This window comes from Oncorhynchus keta, chromosome 1, assembly GCF_023373465.1.
Source record: "Oncorhynchus keta strain PuntledgeMale-10-30-2019 chromosome 1, Oket_V2, whole genome shotgun sequence".
NCBI lineage: Eukaryota > Metazoa > Chordata > Actinopteri > Salmoniformes > Salmonidae > Oncorhynchus > Oncorhynchus keta.
The window spans coordinates 57,624,212-57,648,230 of NC_068421.1; the positions used below are offsets into that span (position 1 = coordinate 57,624,212).

General features: G+C 44.3%; 1 protein-coding gene across 3 annotated transcripts in view; it reads left to right on the forward strand.

Moving 5' to 3' along the window:
- LOC118399477 (fibrillin-2-like) overlaps nt 1-24,019 on the forward strand; it is a 92,229-nt gene that overhangs the window by 10,476 nt on the left and 57,734 nt on the right. For all 3 annotated transcript variants that reach the window (XM_052529101.1, XM_052529106.1, XM_052529103.1), the window contains exons 4-6: nt 252-359; nt 10,966-11,061; nt 11,160-11,255. In XM_052529101.1, the coding sequence (XP_052385061.1) occupies nt 252-359; nt 10,966-11,061; nt 11,160-11,255 (300 nt within the window). The remainder of the gene's footprint in view (nt 1-251; nt 360-10,965; nt 11,062-11,159; nt 11,256-24,019) is intronic.

Sequence of the window (24,019 nt, forward strand, 5' to 3'; positions counted from 1 at the left end):
TTCAGAGTGTTTTCTATCCAAATCTACTAATAATATGCATATATTAGCAACTGGGACTGAGTAGCAGGCAGTTTACTCTGGGCACGCTTTTCATCCAAACGTGAAAATGTTGCCCCCTATCCATAACAAGTTAACATAAATCTGTGTGCAAAGAGTAGGCCAAGAGGAGAGCTCAGTCCATCCTCTTTTGGCTGGCTAGGCCAAAGTTAATCTATAAATATATTTGACTTCTCTTCTATCTCTCCTCCCAGCGATCTGCCGTAACTCGTGCGGTGATGGCTTCTGTTCCAGACCCAACATGTGCACCTGCGGCAGTGGCCAGCTCTCCCCCAGCTGTGGGGCCGGAGCCGGAGCCGGAAGTGAGTCCTAACACCCAGCACCCTACATCCCCGAACCCTACTCCCAGCAACTCTCCAGCAACCACCCAAATACACCCCAACACCACCCAATACACCCCAACACCACCCATTACACCCAACACCACCCAATACAACCTAACACACACAATGGACCACCACAGCTATAGACACTCTACAGATCAGACATCCATGTCGGCACCACCAAATGTTCCATAACAATATCCCACTGGGCACAGACGACAATTCAACGTCATTTCATTAAAGTGACGTGGAAACAACATTGATCCAGTGTGTGCCCAGTGGGACTGTTCCCATTTGCCTAGTTAACTCTGTATATCTATGGCTTTGCCTGTCTGGCCAGACCTCCCCCCAGAGGGCTATAACATGTCAGGGTAATGCTGCCTCAGAGACAGCGTGGCCTGGTTGACAGCCTCCAGCCGCTCCAGACTCAGCCTCCAGGTCAAAGGGTTTGGGAGGATTAATGCACATGCCTGGGGCTCCTAGCCTAGCCCACTAGGTTAGGAACAGTTTTACAGCACTTACTGAGTGTGTATAGCATGCTCACCTGTTTGGCTGGGCGGGGGCTGACTCGTCAATCACGCCTAGCCCTTTTAGGCCTCCGTACACACACACTGAGCACTGAGTGTGGGCCGGCCCATCTGGCCCTGAGGTGTGAAACAGGATCTACTCCACAGTCCACACACACACTGGTCGAACGCCCCAGAGAGGCCAGACGCCAGCTTTATATGCTGGGAAAACAGTTCCCAAAACCGGGGTCTGAGCGGCTAACGTCCCCCAATAGGCTGAACGTTGGAGACAGGCCTAGTGATGGGAAACGGTATGAAACAGTATGAAGTCATTTCCCTTAGCGAGAGAGAGAGAGAGGAGCTGGAGGCAGGAGCTTCCCATAGAGCTGTAGCAAACTGATTGTCACACTCACCGCTTCTGCTCTCTTACAGGGGATTTATGGCCTTTTTACACACCTACCTTACAGTATTGGGATTTTCCAGGTCTGGTGTTTGTTTTGTCACGTTTTTATTGTTCCGTTTCAACCTTCTTGGCAAACGGGACAGAAATGTTGTAGTTCAACACTGTGAGTTGTGTCTATCATTACAGGCCGTTCTCTCTTTCTGGCCTTCTGAAAGATTTAATGGGGTCAAGAGTCACGCAGGTTAATAACTGCTAAGATTAAACATGGCATAAATACACCCATCAGCCAGCTCTGGGAAATGACTGACAAAGCGGTTGCATCTTTCATACAGGTTTCATACAGGTCAGCGGTCTAGTGCCGGGGAGTTTCTGTCCAACAAAGCTATGTTTGATCCATCCTATAACGACCAGTAGACGCATTAAAACCTGGTCTGTCTAGATCAATCCTCCATATGTTCTGATACTGTAGGTTGAGCTGGGATTTCACTGGGGATGTTCAGTTTACACATGGTTCTCTGCATGAATTTAGTTGGACCACAGAAAGCTTTAATAATAATAATATATGCCATTTAGCAGACGCTTTTATCCAAAGCAACTTACAGGTCCCAGGGATCGAACCCACTACCCTGGCGTTACAAGCACCATGCTCTACCAACTGAGCTACACCTACTACAGTAATTTGCAGGCCGTTTTAAAGGTCCAATTTTTTATCTCAATATCGAATAATTTCTGGGTAACAATTAAGTACCTTACTGTCGTTGTTTTTTTTTTGTAAAATGGTCAAGAAATGTACAAAATTAGTTTCTTAGCAGAAGCTATTTCTCAAGCAATAATTTTGCTAGGATTTCCGTGGGAGTGGTCTATAGTGTGTGGCCTAATGGGAGGGATTTGTAACCAGAAAACAAGCTGTTATATTGGCATAGAAAAGGAAAAATCTCTTTGTTAGTGGTCTATTAACTTATACTGCCTGGTGATGTCTTCAGGTGGTCCAAAACCCCACCCATGCAAAACAGGCAGGAATTTCAGGCAGACTTTTCAAACAGCTCTTACACTGAAAGGACATTATCATAACTCACAATTTAACATTATTATTCCAACCTCATAGTGTGGAAATATGTATAAAACACAGCAAATCACGTTTTTTGAATGCATTTCCCCTTTAAGTGAGATGCAATACCGCTTTGGGTGACTCTACAGACTAATGTACTGCAGTTGACAAGCTTAAAACTAAATGGAGACTTGTTTTGAAGTACTGTCAATTTCCCTTCCCTTAATTACACCCGGTCTCTTGAAATGTAGTCATTGGTCAGGTTATTGATAGCACTTTTATGTCTCAGAGGCCACATCTGGAATGTAGAGGTCGGAACAAACTTGGAATAAATCAGCAGCATGTTTTTGGTCAAGCTCTTTATGAACTCAGAAAGACCCTGTCTTTCAAAGATAATTCATATAAAATCCAAATAACTTCACAGATCTTCATTGTAAAGGGTTCAAACACTGTTTCCCATGCTTGTTCAATGAACCATAAACAATTAATGATCATGCACCTGTTAAAACGGTCATTAAGACACTAACAGCTTACTGACGGTAGGCAATTAAGGTCACAGTTAAGAAAACTTAGGACACTAAAGAGGCCTTTACTGACTCTGAAAAACACCAAAAGAAAGATGCCCAGGGTCCCTGTTCTTCTGCGTGAATGTGCCTTAGGCATGCTGCAAGGAGGCATGAGGACTGCAGATCAGGCCAGGGCAATAAATTGCAATGTCCGTACTGTGAGATGCCTGAGACAGGACGGACAGCTGATCATCTTCGCAGTGGCAGACCACGTGTAATAACACCTGCACAGGATCGGTATTTCCGAACATCACACCTGCAGGGACAGGATGGCAACAACAACTGCCCGAGTTACACCAGGAACGCACAATCCCTCCATCAGTGCTCAGACTGTCTGCAATAGGCTGAGAGAGGCTGGACTGAGGGCTTGTAGGCCTGTTGTAAGGCAGGTTCTCACCAGACATCACCGGCAACAACGTTGGGCACAAACCCACAGTTGCTGGACCAGACAGGACTGGCAAAAAGTGCTCTTCACTGACAAGTCACGGTTTTGCCTCACCAGGGGTGATGGTCGGATTCTTGTTTATCGTCGAAGGAATGAGCGTTACACCGAGGCCTATACTCTGGAGCAGGATTGATTTGGAGGTGGAGGGTCTGGGGCGGTGTGTCACAGCATCATCGGACTGAGCTTGTTGTCATTGCAGGCAATCTCAACGCTGTGCGTTACAGGGAAGACATCCTCCTCCCTCATGTGATACCCTTCCTGCAGGCTCATCCTGACATGACCCTCCAGCATGGCAATGCCACCAGCCATACTGCTCGTTCTGTGCGTGATTTCCTGCAAGGCAGGAATATCAGTGTTCTGCCATGGCCAGCGAAGAGCCCGCATCTCAATCCCATTGAGCATGTCTGGGACCTATTGGATCGGAGGGTGAGGGCTAGGGCCATTCCCCCCAGAAATGTCCAGGAACTTGCAGGTGCCTTGGTGAGTGGGGTAACATCTCACAGCAAGAACTGGCAAATCTGGTGCAGTCCATGAGGAGGAGATGCACTGCAGTACTTAATGCACTGTTACCCCACTCTTAATGCACTGTTACCCCACTCTTAATGCACTGTTACTGTTGATTTTGACCCCCCTTTGTTCAGGGACACATTATTCAATTTCTGTGGAACTTGTTCAGTTTGTCTCAGTTGTTGAATCTTGTTATGCTCATACAAATATTGACACATAAGTTTTCTGAAAATAAACTCAGTTGACAGTGAGAGGACGTGCTTAGTTTATCCACGTACTATAGTTATATGGCTGTGTGTTCATGTCCAGGCATCGCATTTTTTGATGCTTTATTTATTAAGGAAATCCTATTGAGATTACCCATCTCGTATTCAAGGGAGACCTGTTGATTATCATTATTTTATTTTATTTTACCTTTATTTAACTAGGCGAGTCAGTTACAATGAAGGCCTCCTTGCGGGGTTGGGGGCTGGGATTAAAAATAAATAAAAATTCAATAAAAATATAGGACAAAACACACGTCACGACAAGAGAGACAACACAACAGTACATAAAGTGAGCACTTTGTTACGACATGGTTCCGGACAAATAAATTAATATAGGCAATATAAAGGACTATTGACCAATAGATCTGCTTTGCTGTGCCCAGGATCAGTCCAGTCATCTCAGACCTCTTCCCATAACTATAATTACCCTCTAATGTCCGTGAACGCTACCTCCGAGTCCCTCGGAAACAGCTGCCAACTAACGGGGTCCATACAGGCTCAGCACAGCTCAACTCTGGGAATGTGCTATTATATACCTGTAGATCTGTGACACAGACCGAAGAGCCCCAGAAAAAATGCTTTGGCTTCCATTCTTGGAAATCCTAATCGCTGCCACAGTTAATTTATTCTGGATTCCTAGCACAGATTAATCCACAGATTTAGCTCTGGCATAAAATGTTATTTCAATGGAGATTCTCCATTGAGCATGCTTTTTATTCCAGGACTAGGCTTAATCTGTATCCGGAAAACCAGCCCTATTTGATGTAACTTTACTAATCAGATGTGTTTACTGAAGTTCGTAACTGAAAGACAGAAATGTGAATCAGCCAAACTCACCAGACTACACTCTTTTAAAAAAAAAAAAATTTTGAGGGTGGATCAGTTTAATATTGCGGAAAGAATGGTTGCTTCCAATGTAATTGTCTGCATAATTTCCAATCCCCCATATTTTTGGGGTAAATATATATATCCATACACGCATGCATATATATACACACCTATATAGACATACATACTTTTTAAAATAATATACCTTTATTATTATTCCCCGCAAACCCTTCCGCCGATCCCCCAGTTGGACTAAACTAATAAACACTTCTGCTTTTACCTTCAATCCATACATCTTATACACACTCAACAGACACAAGTATACTAGTACAATAGTTCAATAGTTCTTTACAAATGTCCATCCAGTTTGATTTCTATTTGTAACTATGCTATTTCACAAAAGCTCCGAACCTATATACATTCTACAGATCCTTTATGCCCTACATTGTTTATCTTGTTATTAGTCCCACCCTTCAGCTCCACTCAACCCCTCCCATCTGTCTCTCAACATCATCCATTTCGGATTTCTATTTGCCATATATTTTTCAACTGTGCTGTGATGCTTCACAAACGAATTGAGCCTTCCTATTCTCATAGCTTCTACAGATTGTAAATTAAAAAGAAACATTTTTGCTCAAATAATTTATTATATTATTGATTGATTGACTATGACTTTTCTAATCACCCAGTATTGCTATCTGTAGTGTTAGTTCTAGGCAAATGTTGCAATTCTTCAGCCATTCCTGGACCTGTGACCAAAAATGAGCTACATATGGACAATACCTACTAAATAAATGATCTAATGACTCTGCCTCCTCACAGCAGAATCTGCAGAGCTGGGAAGATTGTATCCCACATATATATAACATTCTATTAGGTGCAAGAATTTTTTATAGTAATTTATATTGAATTTTTTTTTGAATCCGGCGATTTGCGTATCAATTCATAAACCATGTGCCATGGAATGGGTACATCGAAAATCTCTTCCCAACTATTTTGCAATTTATATGGCACAGGTGTCAGTCTTTTGGTCCTTAAATGAAATTGGTATGTTTTTATTTATCACACTTTTCTTTAACCATTTATGTTCTTTAATACAGGGCCGACATACAAATTCCTTACTTTTTTCCCCTTCAACTTGCCTCTTCCATTTTTGTGGTAATGCTGCAATTAATTGGTTGTAATTTCGGGTAGAGCAGACATTTCCATATGTCTGTGTTAGCTGCATGTGTGACATAACACCACCAGTCCTCTTTATGATATCATTCACTAAATGTATACCTTTTTTAAACATTTCTTCGATAAATACAGTTTTTTTTATCAAATAGTATATTTTAATTTAACCACAATATTTGTTGTACTATTTGTTCCGTCCTTTCAGGTGGATTAAACTGAAATTGCAACCAACTTTCTCAGGCTTGTTTAAAAAATAAAGATATTTTGGAGATTATTTCCTTTTCAAACAACTGAAAGTGAGCAGGTGTAATCTGATAAAGGGGAAAAGGCCCTTCCTGAATATAGGATGAGACATTCGTACCAATTGACTGGAGAACCAGTTTGGATTTAAGTATAACTTTTGTATGACTGATGCCTTTAGTGAGAGGTCTAATGCTATAATATTGAATCATTTCTGCCCACCTAATTCATATTCGTTATATAAATAGGCCCTTTTAATTTTATCTGGTTTGCCGTTCCAAATAAAATTGAATATTTTTTGTTCATATAATTTAAAAAGCAGGTCACTAGGTGTAGGCAAAACCATAGGCAAATAGGTCAACTGTGATATAACTAAGGAGTTAATCAGGGTGATTTTTCCACAAATAGACAGGTATTTTCCTTTCCATGGTAGCAAGATCTTATCTATTTTTGCTAACTTTCTATAAACATTTATTGGAGTGAGATCATTTATTTGCTTTGGAATTTGTATACCGAGTATGTCTACATCTCCGTCAGACCATTTAATTTGTAAACTACATGGTAATGTAAAATGTGCATTTTTTAGTGATCCAATACGTAATATGGTACATTTATCATAATTTTGTTTTAATCCAGAGAGGATAGCAAACGTATCTAGATCCTTCCTATAAGAGGCTGGGGAGAGACTCCAATTGTGGTTTTAAAAGAAAACATGAATCATCAGCGTACAATGACACCTTAGTTTTTAGGCCACAAATTTCTAATGCCTTAATATTATTGTTTGAACTAATCTTAGCAGCTAACATTTCGATGGCAATAATAAACAGATATGCCGATAGTGGACAACCTTGTTTTACTCCTCTAGATAGTTTAAAACTTTCTGAGATGTAGCCATTATTTATTATTTTACACCTAGTCTTACTATACATAACCTGAACCATTTTATAAGAGATTCCTCAAAATTGAAATATTCTAGGCACTTATATATAAACTCCAGTCGTACTTTATCAAAAGCCTTTTCAAAATCAGCTATGAAAACCAGGCCTGGTGTCCCCGATATTTCATAGTGTTCTATTGTTTCCAGTACTTGTCTTATATTATCTCCAATGTATCGTCCATGTAAAAAACCTGTCTGATTAGGATAAATAATATCTGACAATACTTTTTAAATTCTGTGTGCCAAGCATTTTGCTAGGATTTTTTCATCACAACACTGAAGTGTAAGAGGTCTCCAATTTTTTTTATATATATATACTACACTAGACACTAGACTACTTACATAAGCCAAATTGATTTGAAATGACGATGAAAAACGTGATGCTGTGAATCGTTTCAGACACGGTTCATCAAAGTCTCAGCACCAGCCTGTGTATTTCACAGCATGACATCTCCATAGTGAACCTGACATTGACATGTCACTGATCCCAGGAGCTGTGTATAAGCCCGTACAGAACAGAACACAGCCATAAAGTCCCTCAGTGTTCCAACCCCACCACCACTAGTTTACCTACCGTCAAAAAAAACTAAAAAAACTCACAGATGTGGAGGATGCAGGCCGACCCACAGGGCAGCCACACAGAGGTGCATTGTGGTTCATGTTCTGTGGGACCCCAACCTCCTGCACGTGTGGCATTCTAGGCACCGGTCACAGGAATGTACCATCTCTCCTCATCTGGGGGTGGGGGTAGCTGGTCTAGCCAGTGAGATTATTCCCCCTTCCACCCCCTCTATTTCCCCATTACAGAGAAAACACATGAACCCCTTCAACCCTAAACGTGCTGTAACACAAAAGTTCTGTAAACTGAGTCTACAGCCATGTCTGATGTTCTTCCAATCCCCCCCGCCCCTCCCTTTGTGACCTATTTAGAATATTTTTTCTGGAACGGATGAGAGACATTTGAAAAATTGACGAATTCTCCCGATCTGAAACGTTTGCATGATTACGTCATGAAAAATTGTGGGGGGAAATTGTGTCCTCGCTAGTTGTTTTCCCCCTTGTAGTGCATCGAGGTTCGGCGCTGCAATCAGTCAATAGAGTCATTTTTCATGTTTCATTTCCCTGTTGGCCTGAGAGATTAGCCTGAATGCTGTGGGAGTTAAACGATATGGCCCACTGCCCTGGAGCTCTGAGTTGAGCTGAGGTTGAGTCTGGGGAGAAAAGATCGGTCTTCCCTCATGCCGTGCAGACCTGTACAGAAACTCATAAACCTCTTGTCCAAAGGCATTCACGCTAATCCATCACTAAGTGTCTGCACGAGACGCTAGCCAGGCCTAGAGTCAGACTGGGCGTTAGCTAGGTTTGCTGTGCACAGTCAGTCAGAATGGTACTACTGGGTCATTTTACAGTAACTGGAAGTTCTAGAAAAACTGAATAGGCGAAGAAGGGGTCCAGGAAATCCAGTCATGCTGTATCCCCTCACCACCTCATGAATCACAGCCTGTAGAGAAAGAGAGATGAATTACAGTAATTAAAGATGGCAGCAAGATAGAGAGATGAATTACAGTAATTAAAGATGGCAGCAAGATAGAGAGATGAATTACAGTAATTAAAGATGGCAGCAAGATAGAGAGATGAATTACAGTAATTAAAGATGGCAGCAAGATAGAGAGAGGAATTACAGTAATTAAAGATGGCAGCAAGATAGAGAGATGAATTACAGTAATTAAAGATGGCAGCAAGATAGAGAAAAATAATTGAATTACAGTAATTAAAGATGGCAGCAAGATAGAGAGATGAATTACAGTAATTAAAGATGGCTGCAAGATAGAGAAAGAGAAATGAATTACAGTAATTAAGGATGGCAGCAAGCTAGAGAAAGAGAGCTGAATTACAGTAATGAAAGATTGCAGCAAGTTAGAGAGATGAATGACAGTAATTAAAGATGGCAGCAAGTTAGAGAGATGAATGAGAGTAATTAAATATGGCAGCAAGATAGAGAATGAGATGAATGAGAGTAATTAAATATGGCAGCAAGCTAGAGAAAAAGAGATGAATGAGAGTAATTAAAGATGGTAGCAAGATAGAGCGAGGGAGAAGGGTGTTCCAACTTCCAATCAACGGCTTGCATGGGCATCATGTACCGTTTTACCCAGGCTGAGTAGAAACATAGGCATCTGCCAGAATCAATTACTGTGGAAGTAGTCTCATGAAATGTTCTGCGTTTTTAGGGAGACTGACTAAGCCCTCTCATTTTACCACTGCTATGGGCTGGTCTCTGTTGTAGGCTGGCTGGTCTCTGCTGTAGGCTGGCTGGTCTCTGCTGTAGGCTGGCTGGTCTCGGCTGTAGGCTGGCTGGTCTCGGCTGTAGGCTGGCTGGTCTCTGCTATAGGCTGGCTGGTCTCTGCTATAGGCTGGCTGGTCTCTGCTATAGGCTGGCTGGTCTCTGCTGTAGGCTGGCTGGTCTCTGCTGTAGGCTGGCTGGTCTCGGCTGTAGGCTGGCTGGTCTCTGCTATAGGCTGGCTGGTCTCTGCTATAGGCTGGCTGGTCTCTGCTATAGGCTGGCTGGTCTCTGCTGTAGGCTGGCTGGTCTCTGCTGTAGGCTGGCTGGTCTCGGCTGTAGGCTGGCTGGTCTCTGCTGTAGGCTGGCTGGTCTCTGCTATAGGCTGGCTGGTCTCTGCTATAGGCTGGCTGGTCTCTGCTATAGGCTGGCTGGTCTCTGCTATAGGCTGGCTGGTCTCTGCTATATGCTGGCTGGTCTCTGCTGTAGGCTCGCTGGTCTCGGCTGTAGGCTGGCTGGTCTCTGACAGATCTGGTTGGATAGAGCATCTCCCCACTTCCCCCCCGAATATACTGAGTGTCTCTGTCTGTCTATCTGTCTGTCTGTCTCTCTGTCTGTGGAAAGCTTGCTGCTTAGAGTTCTAAGAATGCTGCTCCGCCAGGATTGAAGCTTTCTGATCTCAGCACATTCCCATCTATAGGACACAGCTGGCTCAACTTATAGCCTCCACGGTCTGTTTGATTAAACTGCGGCCTGGGCCTTGTGTGGCAGTACAGTGCTCAACAATAGACTAATACAATTAGCCCTACACAAATACAGCCCAGACGTTTCTGTTGCAGTCGAGCGGGCTACAAAACTGTCATAGTGAAAAGTGAGTGTTGATATAGTTGAGTTAAACTAAAAGGTTGTCACAGCCCAAATACCAGTATGTAAAAGACAGTCAGTATCCAAGTGTCACTACCAGGCATTGGACTTAACTGTTAGTCATTGGCACAGGTCTGATACTAGATCCTTGTTACACAAATATGGAGTTGAACTGTAATGATGTTCCAAGTTAAACCGAGCACCTGAGGCGTTGAAGTTCCCTTTGGAGGTCATTGTGTGTGTGTGTGTGTGTGTGTGTGTGTGTGTGTGTGTGTGTGTGTGTGTGTGTGTGTGTGTGTGTGTGTGTGTGTGTGTGTGTGTGTGTGTGTGTGTGTGTGTGTGTGTGTGTGTGTGTGTGTGTGTGTGTGTGTGTGTGTGTGTGTGTGTGTGTGTGTGTGTGTGTGTGTGTGTGTGTGTGTGTGTGTGTGTGTGTGTCCAGCTGGTTGAGTTGAGGTTCTTGGCTAGCAGTAGCAAGTTTTCCCCGGCTGCGTCTGTTGACCCCTGTATGTGTCCCACAGTGCAGAGCTGTAATGTCAGGTGTATGAACGGAGGCAGCTGCCAAGAGGACTCCTGCTCCTGTCAGAAAGGCTACACCGGCAACCACTGTGGACAGCGTGAGTATCTACCTCACTTCCCCCGGCTATCGTGTGTGTGTTTTTCTGTCCGGCTGTATCAGAACCCTAACACGCCTCTTCCCCTCTCCTCTCTGTAGCTGTGTGTGAGAATGGTTGCCAGAACGGCGGGCGCTGCATCGGGCCCAACAGATGTGCCTGTGTCTACGGCTTCACTGGCCCGCAGTGCGAGAGAGGTAAGAGCCTTCCCAGTCATCCCACTTCACCCCTACTGTAAACCCACAGGTCTGCTCATAGACGGTTTACATTATCAACACAGGATCCTGGCTCATCCCATAAACCCTGTGTCTGCTCACAGGCTGGATATGTAGAGCGATTCAATGACTCTTGGAGGATAAATTGAAGTTGACAGAGGAATGTTTCTTGATATTTATTGTTCACAACCAAAGTGTTTGAAGTGTATATAGGGATGGGCTACTCCAGTGTAGATCAGTGTTTCTCAACTCCGGTCCTCCAGTACCCCAAACAGCACACATTTTAGTTGTCGCACCCGTCCAAAAAAACCTGATTCAACTCAGGTGTGCGTGTCAGGGGCAACAACAGAAACCTGTGCTGTTGGGGGTAGTGGAGGAGCGGAGTTGGGAAACAGCGCTGTAGGACTATAACTGAAACACGTTGTTTTTTTAACACTAAAGAAGCCGCCTATCGACCTCCATTGGTTCTTTTAAGAGTTGATGAAAACCTCGAACAGAAAGAGACATTATCACAACAGTGCCTGGGACTCTGATGAGAGACGCCACACAATCATGTGGCGACACAGACTGCCCCCCCCGCCCGCTTTATCACAACACACCCACCAGTGCTGTGGAAGATAGTGAGCCAGGACCTTTAGAGGCTTTGATCTACTGCATATATGAACTTCATTATCAGTCTAGACATAGTGTGACCGTAGTGTGACTGCATACAGTAAGTGCACACATACAGACACGGTGGGGGTCTGTCTCCCTGGACTTGACCATTGGCTGTAATCTGGTTGTCTAATATTTGTGGATAGTGGACTCCCTTCTGTGGAGGCTAAAGCTAAGATGAATGGTTAGGAAGAGGTAAGAGCCAAGAGGAGGGGCTATGTGTCACTGGGGGAGTGTCTCAGTAGGGTCTGGATCAATGCCATTTCAATTCAGTCAATTCTGGAAGAGCGCTGCAGTTCCAATTCATGAGTCAAAAGGTCCTCAGAAAAAGGGATCTGCGTTTGTCAATTAATGAATTGGATTTCAGCTCGTCCCCAAAATGTACCGACAGACTTGTCCCATAGTGGTCACAGACCTAGTGTGGCCTCCAGCTAGACCTAACAGCCCAATGACTCGACCCCTTCCCCTCACCTAACCCACCTCTCCCCTGACCTCCCCTTTCTCCTGGAAAACACAACAGGGGGGCTCACAGAAATCTGGCAATAAAAAATACGGTTCTCGCTCCACAATACGATTCTCGCTCCAGGAGTGGAGCGAGGGAGGGAAGGACGGAGGGATGGAGGTAGAGGCAGGGGGTAAAAGTAAAAATGGATTCCCCAGCTGTGTACACAGAGCGAGGCGCGGCCAAACAAAAACAGTCTTGAGAGAAGGGAGACCACCGGACCCCCTCAGCCCTCCAGCAAACCTCCCACCGCCTCAAAGTGTGTGCGTTTGTGCGCGTGCACTTGCGTGTGTGGCGTTGACCCGACCTCCTCACTGTGTCCGTTGAAGTCTGGGAGAGGCTGTAAAACTGTCCCTCTATAGCCTCCTCAATCATCCACATCTACCTAAAGAGAGATGTGCTTTAATTCTCACATAAGCCCAGGGCTTCCTTAACTCAGTGAGAATTGACATGTCATTATTACCAGAGATTTTACTACTCTGTCCTGTGAAGACGTCCAGCTAGATAAATCTTTGACTCTCCAAGGTTGTAATTAGTGGTTTTTGAAGTGAGGTGTTACGGTAAAACCAAGCCCAGAGGTGCTTTGACAGTACATTACAGTTACAGTAGGTGTGGGTGTTTTCCTCTGTCGATGTACTGTCTATGAGTCACAGGGAAAGCTGCTGGTCTAATAGGTTTCTCTCTCAGGGTGAGGCGCAGAGGAGTGTGTGTGTGTGTGTGTGTGTGTGTGTGTGTGTGTGTGTGTGTGTGTGTGTGTGTGTGTGTGTGTGTGTGTGTGTGTGTGTGTGTGTGTGTGTGTGTGTGTGTGTGTGTGTGTGTGTGTGTGTGTGTGTGTGTGTGTGTGTGTCACTGACAGGCTAGTTAAGCATGAATTACAGTGGAGACTGACAGCCACTCGGGCCCCTCTCTAATCAGCTGAGTTTCCCACCATCCCCAGCCTCCTCCAGCCTGCAGCTGTCCATTCTGCAGCCTGGAGCACCAAGCCCTCTCATTACGAAGCAGCTGTATGAATGTGGCAATGGGGAGTTGTTCTGCTCACGGGTCCAGTGTATCTCAGCCCATTAACCAGGCTCAAGTCCAATAGTGAACAGTGTTACCCTTATGGGCCCACACAGTCAGCCCAGTCCAGCCCAGAGAGCTGGCCCATGATGACGTCAGGACGATGACGAGGGGATGGAAAGGGGGAAGTGTTGCTATTTCTGTCTCCATCATGTAATCTGTCAAAGGCTCCCCCAGTGGAAGGGAAGGGTGTGTCCTCGGGAGAGAAGTGTGTCATTTTTTCGCTCCATAGAGACCTCATAGAATGGGACATGCTGCCAAAAAGAGAGACCCGTAAACTCTGTAATGGGTACAGTACAGTAACTCTACCTCATCGCCATGTTATGCCTTTTCTGTTGTTTTAATGACATCGCCATGTTATGCCTTTTCTGTTGTTTTAATGACATCGCCATGTTATGCCTTTTCTGTTGTTTTAATGACATCGCCATGTTATGCCTTTTATGTTGTTTTAATGACATCGCCATGTTATGCCTTTTATGTTGTTTTAATGACATCGCCATGTTATGCCTTTTATGTTGTTTTAATGACATCGCCATGTTATGCCTTTTATGTTGTTTTAATGACATCGCCATGTTATGCCTTTTATGTTGTTTTAATGACATCGCCATGTTATGCCTTTTATGTTGTTTTAATGACATCGCCATGTTATGCCTTTTATGTTGTTTTAATGACCTCGTCCATGTTATGTTTTGTGTGTCATTGGAAATGTTTTTTAAAAAACATGCTGTTATTTTGCATCTGCTTTTCATAGTGGCACTACATTTTGGTACTTCTCCCATAAACAAATCATAAATACATTTGTGAGTGGTCCTAAGAGGAACAGTGAAGGGTAGCCTTTGATCTTGTCTGATGGACAATCAGTTGAGGCCTGAGAAGCGAGAGTCCTCTCAATGTACCCAATGGAGCCCAGAAATGTCCTATTAATGTTACGCGATTTAGTACAGTAGTAGATAAGGACACTTCTTTAGTAGTATGTCTACTTGTAGCCTGGGTGCCTGACTGTTTCTGCAGTCAGTAATGCCACATGCCACAAACCAGACTGTGACAAGATGATTACAGCAGAAATAGACTGGAACTCAGGCTACCGTAAGTCAATTTGTTCTGAATTAGAGTAGAAACTGTTGTTAGAATGGACTTGAGATGGGAATGAAAATGTATCTGTGCAAAGACGATTAGTGAAATGAGTGAGAACAGATCGTAAAACACACGTTTTAATGGGTGAGCAAGAACTGTCCTGTATCTGTACTGTAGCCCTGTGTGTTCACTTGGGTTTCCACAGACGTGTGTGTGTTCTGCATAATTATCCACAGTGGCGGTTTCTGCTATCTATTAACTTACCAGTCAGGCAACAAAGCGGTCTGGTGCCAAGATTGTTATCCTGCGTTTGAGCTTATCTCCCTCACTTTCCCCTGTGTCTCCCACAATCTCCCACCGTCTCAAAGCAAGGGTTTACACAGGGACGCATTCTAGCGTATCATCACGTTTGGGTGAGTGTCCCGAGGAAGGCTTCAGCCTCTTAGAGCCATTAAGCTGAAGGGAAAGTAGATTTAAGGGCTGTTGATAACAGAAACAGCACAGTTTGTGCCATAATGAGAATAACACACACACCTAGTGTACATACATTTGAGGAGTGTATAGCTAGACACACACATACACACTGATGCACGCGAGCTTACGTGAACACACGCACACAGACACACACATGCAGTCGTATGTATGCACAAACATACACACACACACACAAACATGCTTGGGATAAGTGGAAAAGCACCTGTCTCTGCTATGAGATAAAGAGATGACGAGAAGAAGACACTGTCCTGTTTCAGTGAGTTGTAAATCTCTCAGCTGTATGAGTCTAAGGGCCTCCAGGTCAGGAAACTGAAGCAGCCACAGGAAGACCTGTGAGTGTCTTCTGTTTCCTCCTCACTCACTGAGGAGCCTGACCTCTTTCCAGACCAGTATGAATGACTGCCTTCCCATGTAATCACAACATGTTTCATTGAGTATAATAATATCTTATCTCAACCCTCCATTTGTCCCCATTAGGGTGGCAAAAGGTCTGAAACTTTCCATGGGAAATTAAGCCCTGGAATTTGGGGTATTTTGCTTAAATCCATCAAAAGAAGTTTACGTATAACAGTGGGTCTTGTGGGATTCTAGATCTTGTGGGATATTTTGGTTGAACTATCCCCAATTCAATGGAATTGCAACCCTCTGCATGCACAGTGCATTCTTCCATCACATGTACAGCTGATTCTCAAGATCTTGCACACAAATTAGATGCTATTGAGCCCACACTACTACACTGTCTGAGCCAAGGACTACATGCTTTCTGGTAAGTTTCTATTACAATACTAGGTGGGGTGAATATATTGTATACGACATACATTTTTGTTAACTAGTAACCTACAGCAGAGTGTGTTTAAATCATTTCTAACAGTTAGGTTTTGCTACCATGTGGGGTTTAGCTTGCTTGAGCCTGCTAACTGAGTGTTAATTTACTTTTTTCCAGACATATCATTTAAAAACATTTATCTGACAGAGTTGTTTAATCTAACTGCTTAGCTATTTATTTTTTACATGGAATTGTATTTGTTTTCCTAATCTTTATAGGAAAATGCCACGGGAACTATCTGATGTGTGGAGACATTTCACTGCAGCTAATGAAGGAAAAGCTGTGTACATTTGCAAATACTGTGCCAAATCACTTGTGAAGAATGCAATAAAGATGCAGAATCTGGCCAAGTGCATAAAGTTCCCTCAGCGGTCACAACAAGCAACCTCTGACAAAAGTCTGTATACTTCTATTCAAGGTCAAATCAGACACCTTATCGATAGCAACAGCTCATGGTCCTCCTGGAATCAGAAGTTTGACTCAATGGAAGAACATAGTCAGAGACATGCTGATGAATGTCTTGCTCGAGCTGTGTATGCAACTGGTTCACCTCTGATGCTCACAGGCAATGTGGATTGGGAGAGACTTCTGAATGTTCTTTTTCCAGCATACACCCCTCCAACCAGACATGCTTTATCTACTCTTTTGCTGGATGCAGAGTTCAAGTGAAGGTCAAGCAAATCAGAAAAAGCAGACTATTGCAATCTCTGATGGGTGGTTGAATGTTTGTGGGCAAGGAATAATTAACTACATCTCCACCCCTCAACCAGTATTCTACAAGACAGACAATGCTGCGACCATGAAGGCTGCTTGGTCTAAAGTGGAGGAGTCCTGCCCTCACATCATACGCATTGGCTGTGCTGCTCATGCATTGAATCTGCTCCTCAAGGACATCATGGCACTGAAAACAATGGACACACGAGAGAGCCAAGGAAATGGTTAGGCATGTGAAGGGTCATCAAGTTACAGTAGCAATCTACCTCACCAAGCAAAGTGAGAAGAATAAGAGCACCACATTGAAGCTGCCCAGCAACACCCGTTGGGGTGGTGTTGTCATCATGTTTGACAGCCTCTTGGAGGGGAATGAGTCTCTCCAAGAAATGGCCATATCACAGTCTGCTGTGTCATGAGCCAGCTCAAAGCACATAACAAAAGGGAGACAACGTGGAGATAAGGACTAACAAAATATATATTTATTTAATAAAGTAAACTAAGTACAATATACAATGGTGTGTAATCAGTAGTGTAAGTGAGTGTTTTGCATGCATGAATGATAATGCAGGGTGTTGAACGGTGCCAAAACTAAAAACCAAAAACCACCAAGACACAACCAAATAAAAAGTGTCTGCATGGAGAGAGTCTCCTCCATGAATGGGGAAGTGGTGTATTTATCCTGGGACACACCGGGCCCACGTGTTTCCCATGTAGCTGACGACCCTCCCAACTCCACCCACCAGCATCCTAATAAGGAAACAAGAACAAAGAGAGAATATGACAGGGGGAGGGTTGTCACATTCCCCCCATAAAACCGGGGACCAACAAGGACCCCGGAACACACAGCCTCTGCCTCCCAAATTGACACAGCCTCTGCCTCCCAAATTGACACAGCCTCTGCCTCCCAAATTGACACAGCCTCTGCCTCCCAAATTGACACAGCCTCTGCCTCCCAAATTGACACAGCCTCTGCCTCCCAAATTGACACAGCCTCTGCCTCCCAAATTGACACAGCCTCTGCCTCCCAAATTGACACAGCCTCTGCCTCCCAAATTGGCACAGCCTCTGCCTCCCAAATTGGCACAGCCTCTGCCTCCCAAATTGGCACAGCCTCTGCCTCCCAAATTGACACAGCTTCTGCCTCCCAAATTGACACAGCCTCTGCCTCCCAAATTGGCACAGCCTCTGCCTCCCAAATTGGCACAGCCTCTGCCTCCCAAATTGGCACAGCCTCTGCCTCTCAAATTGACACAGCCTCTGCCTCCCAAATTGACACAGCCTCTGCCTCCCAAATTGACACAGCCTCTGCCTCCCAAATTGACACAGCCTCTGCCTCCCAAATTGACACAGCCTCTGCCTCCCAAATTGACACAGCCTCTGCCTCCCAAATTGACACAGCCTCTGCCTCCCAAATTGACACAGCCTCTGCCTCCCAAATTGGCACAGCCTCTGCCTCCCAAATTGGCACAGCCTCTGCCTCCCAAATTGACACAGCCTCTGCCTCCCAAATTGACACAGCCTCTGCCTCCCAAATTGACACAGCCTCTGCGCACAGGAAGCAACATTTAAGAGGAAAGAACACAAGAACAGACAGGAAAGATTGGACATGACAACACCAAACAATGGTCAGTCACGTAAACATTCAGGAACAGGGCACAAGAGACCGCATCAGCTACAAACTCCAACGAAAAGATCAGGGTCCTTCATTTTTACAACAACTCCCAACGATTCAGTCACTTCCCAACATAACAGAATTTCAATCATTCAACCTTGTAGTGTTCAGCGGTCTTCAACAGCTGTTCTTTAGTACATCATTCAAGCAGTTCCTCTGAAGGAAAGCCAATGAACTCATCTACATAAGACACCATAGACATAAGTAAATAATCTTGCTCAACCCCTCTGCTGAGCAGATCAGACCACAACCAGAGAACTGACAATCACCCTGAGCACCACAGAAGAGATGAGATACAGAGCTTCCCAAAAACCTACAATAACTCAACCCTAGTCTTCGTGCGGATTTGCGGTGGGTATTTACGCACTGTAGCCCGCTGGCAAGGAAGTAAAACTCCCCAGCGTGCTGGCAAATTCCACCAAGCCACCGATGTGCCCCCGAGACAACTGCTCAGTCCACAGACACCACACAAAAATAAAACATTTATCCATGCCCAACATATTCCAAAAATGAAACGCGTCGCTAAGCCTCTCATGGGAAAAAGGCTATAGCGCCGGGTAGCAAGTTCCACTACCCTACCCAAATCTCCCACCGAGGTACATAGCCAATTTACTCACATCCTCAGACCAATGTCCCAACAGAAAGTAGAACAAGAGTTTCCAGGCTGGGCAGGGGCCTGGAAACGAACCATTATGCTCTCTCCAACGCAGCACACAAACAAAACAACAAAGGTAACCAATACTGGGCCTATCAAACTCAAACAAAATATGCAAACCAAACACGTACAGAATTTAACAATACCTCCACGTTCTCCCAAACCAATACGTTCAAAGATCCCGGATGTGCTCCCACTTGTCACGAACCGGTTCAAAGCCCGTAACAAAAGGGAGACAACGTGGAGATAAGGAGTAACAATATATATATTTATTAAATAAAGTAAACTAAATACAATATACAATGGTGTGTAATCAGTAGTGTAAGTGAGTGATTTGCATGCATGAATGTGATAATGCAGGGTGTTGAACGGTGCCCAAGCAAACAACCAAAAACCACCAAGACACAACAAAATCTAGAAAGGTGTCTGCATGGAGAGAGTCTCCTCCATGAATGGGGAAGTGGTGTATTTATCCTGGGAGACACCGGGCCCACGTGTTTCCCATGTAGCTGACGACCCTCCCATCTCCGCCCACCAGCATCCTAATAAGGAAACAAGAACAAAGAGAGCATACGGCAGACAGAGTGGGAGGGTCATCACACTGACATGGACAGCCCCATCAAGAGGATCTTCCTGGATGATGTATTTTGGGAGAGAGTGGTAAAGCAACCTGAAACCTATAGCAGTAGCGATTGCACGGATTGAGGGAAACAATGGCATCCTGTCTGATGTTCAGACTCTGCTTGCAGATGTAAGAGAAGAAATATGTACTGCCCTGCCCACTTCACTGTTGCTCCAAGCAAAGGAAACTGCAGTTCTGAAATACATCAAAAAGCGTGAAGACTTCTGCCTGAAGCCCATACACGCCACAGTGTACATGTTGGACCCCAAGTATGCTGGCAAGAACATCCTGTCTGGTGCAGAGATCAACAAGGCCTATAGTGTCATCACTACTGTGTCTCGCCACCTTGGCCTGGATGAGGGCAAGGTTCTTGGCAGTCTGTTGAAGTACACTTTCAAGCAAGGGCTTTGGGATGGACACGCAATATGGCAGTCGTGACAACATATCTCATCAGCCACCTGGTGGAAGGGACTTTGTGGATCTGAGGCCTTTTCCCTTGTTGCCTCCATTATCCTCCAAATTCCACCAACATCAGCTGGTCTTTGTTTGGGAACACACACACCAAAGCATGCAACAGGCTGATCAATACAAGGGTTGAAAAATTGGTGGCAATCTGGGCAAATTTGAGGCTTTTAGAGCCTGACAACGAGCCATCCTCAACAAGGTTGGAAAGTGACAATAAAGATGAGGCCTCAGTCTGATGTTCAAGAGGTGGACATTGAGGAGGTCCAGGGAGAAGACATGGAAGCCTGAGAGGAGACAACCAAAGCTTTAGTATCTAGACTATCATTTTACAGATGTATGTTGAAAACATTTTGGGGAGATGCGATGGATCATTGGGGATCATTCAATATTCCCTTTCTTTTGTTGTTCTGTGAAATCATCCCATGTGAAGAGTCAACTCATTTAATTAAAGTTAAATCCGTAACCATTTTATAAAAAAATATATATATATTGGAAGGATTTAATAATTTGCATTTATGTCTACTTATGATAAGGTAAAATGTTTGTTTCTGTCTCCATATGATATGGTAAATATTTCCAATGCAAAAAACATCTACATTTAAATGGTATTAATATTATTTTGCATATATTTACGTTAATTCCCATGTATTCTTGTTAATTCCCATACATTCCCACGGAAGGTTTCCACCTCTGAATATTCCGTAAAATGTGCAACCCTGGTCTCCATACATCATCTACGTATCGCTTTGTAATTGGCTGATTTTCTCCTGCTTTCCCTTGGTTTCCACCGGCCGTTGATCGTGCAGCTTGACGTTGGGAACGTTTCCCAAACAACTTGGCCGGCTTTCCAGACTGGATTAGCATCCCTTTTCTCACCTGCCAGATTGTCCCATTCCCATCTCCTCTCATCAGAGGCTTTCTCTCAGGCAGGAACGGGGGAATAGGGAAAGATCACGTTTGACCTAGTGACAGATGTTGATCTGATGGGCTGGACAGATCTTATGTAGGTGAGAGTCCATAATGTGACCTCATTAACCCAACTCTGGGATGGGTTACACTTAGCCGGCACATCTTGGCAGATGTTTAGTACTTTGGCCTTGCTTCTAATGTAACAGATATGCAATACATTCCTATGAGGAGGCTGTCTTAATTTATTAGGTAGCCTTTGCTGAGTTTTGAAAGGCCAAGAATTTGATTTCTAGTGATCTGTGCTTCGTCGTTGGGAGCATGTGGGGGAAACTGAAAATACCTGGAAATGAGACAGATGGTGGTGAAAGGCAGGATACAGGAGGGAGGGATCCGGCAAATAGTTTGGATCTATAGAGCAATTTTAACTGTAATTAGACCAAATTGCTTCCGAATGTCGTCGACTTCGGCCCAGCCAGTACCTCAGTTCCTTATACCCCATTCCCATTTCTATCTCTTCTGGCCCTGGATTGTTCATGTTCCCTGGTCATGGTACACACACACACACACACACACACACACACACACACACACACACACACACACACACACACACACACACACACACACACACACACACACACACACACACACACTGCTTGGCCTGTCTGTCTGGTTCTGAGTCAGTCGGGTCTTGTGGCGCTGAGACATAGACACCCTGGCAAGGCGATTGTTATTGAGTCCATTAAAAGAGTGAGTGCTCGGAGCGCTCCAGTCTTTTGTTTGGCCTAGCTTGGCGGCCGACCTACGGTGTGTTTTCCTTCAGTCGTATGCACACATAGACAGGGCTCTGCTGAACTTGGCTAGATCCTCAAGCAGTCGTCTAGCACTGCTTCTGAAAGGTTTGGCCATGGGAGCGCCCAGACGCCTCCTCACTTTGAGGGTCTCACTGCTGATCAAAGGAATGGCAGCTCAATTGCCAGCTCTCTTCTCTCTCTTTCTTTCTCTTTGTTTCTTTAAATGGCTCCCTTCCATGTCATCTCATACCTTTTGCATGAACAACTTCCCTATAGCTCTCCATAAAGGTCCTGTTCATGCTCCTCGCTCACTTCCAGAACTTAGTTTTACTGAAATTGTTCCGATGTATGATTAAATCAAAACCAGATGAAAGCATGACGGACATAAAGCATTGGACCATATGAGTCCAACATTAGTGTGATTCTTATGATTTACATGAGTTTTTAATGCAGAGTTTGACTGGTAGAAGAGCAGGATGTATGGAGGGTTTAGTTTGTTAGTTAGTGGGGGGTTGTGGATGTGGCCCAGAGTGATTCAGAGTTCCAGATGGACACATCTGGACCAGAGGTTGTCCCTTTCTGGTCCCGACCAGGCCAGATTAATCAAGCCCAGATGTGTGTGACTGTTATCGCCACAGTGGGTCTCTGCCGCTCCGATTCCCGGCCTCAAATTGTCCAGGCCAGATTGTCAGGTCATGGGTATGAGAGGGGACAGTAAGAGCCTGCTGGTATCTGTCTCAATCCCTCTCTCTCTTTCTCTCTCTCTGCTGGGTTTGACCTACTTCCCCTCTGTCTATCTCGCGTTCACTCGTTCTCTGTCTGGCTGTGATTTAATTTTCATTTAACTGCACCAGGAAGTAATAAGAGCAGCGCTTCCACAACAAAGCTGCCTCATCTATCTGTACATCTCCTTTAGAACTCAAGAGGGTCAACTTAAACCACTTCTCCAGGGTTTATGTTACATTCCTCCTGACAGCCCCTCTCAGACCATGTATTTTATTTGAATTCCAGCCCTCCATCTCTACAGTACCTCTAATGCTGTATTAACTTTGGCACCACTACTGCAGTTAATAAGGCCTTTCCATCATTAGGCCTGTTTGAGTTTTATTATGTGCGATTGAATGGACATCATATTGCTCAAATGGTTTCAGCGTGAGGTCATTGTGTTTGACTTGTGAAGTGTGGTGAACAAAATGAAGTCGCCTGGTTGTTCCTGGTGAGCAGCGCAGCAAGGTGGCCATTGAAGTCAGAGGACATTGTGTTCTCCTCATTACTTTGTTTCCACACAAAGTGACACACTCTATCTTTTTTTAATTCATATTTTCATTCGTTTTTGTAGAGGGCAGCTTTAATGTTGCAGATAGATTGTGGCTTCTATCAATGTAATTGTCTGCCTCCTTTCCAATCCCCCATATACAGTACTGTGCAAAAGTTTTAGGCAGGTTTGAAAAAATGCGGTAAAGCAAGAATGTTATCAAAAATAGACATGCTAATAGATTATATTTATCAATGAACTAAATGCAAAGTGAGTGAACAGAAGGAAAATCTAAATCAAATTCATATTTGGTGTGACCACCCTTTGACTTCAAAACAGCATAAATGCTTGTAGATACACTTGCACACAGTTTTTGAAGGAACTCGGCAGGTAGGTTTGCCCAAACATCTTGGATAACTAACCACAGTTCTTCTGTGGATTTAGGCAGCCTCAGGTGCTTCTCTCTCTTCATGTAAACCCAGACAGACTCGATGATGTCATGGATTTATAAACTTCTGGCTAATTGACATCATATGAGTCAATTGGAGGTGTACCTGTGGATGTATTTCAAGGCTTACCTTCAAACTCAGTGCCTCTTTGCTTGACATCATGGGAAAATCAAAAGAAAGACCTCAGAAAAAGAATTGTAGACCTCCACAAGTCTGGTTCATCAATTTCCAAACGCCTGACGGTACCATGTTCATCTGTACAAATAAGAGTACGCGAGTATAAACACCATGGGACACCGCAGCCGTCATACCGCTCAGGAAGGAGACGGGTTCTGTCTCCTAGAGATGAACATACTTTGGTGCGAAAAGTGCAAATTAATCCTGGAACAACAGCAAAGGACCTTGTGAAGATGCTGGAGGAAACAAGTCGACATAATCTGAAAGGCCGCTCAGCAAGGAAGAAGCCACTGCTCCAAAACTGCCATAAAAAAGCAAGACTATTGTTTGCAACTGCACATGTGGACAAAGATCGTACTTTTTGGAGAAAAGTCCTCCGATCTGATGAAACAAAATAGAACTGTTTGGCCATAATGACCATCGT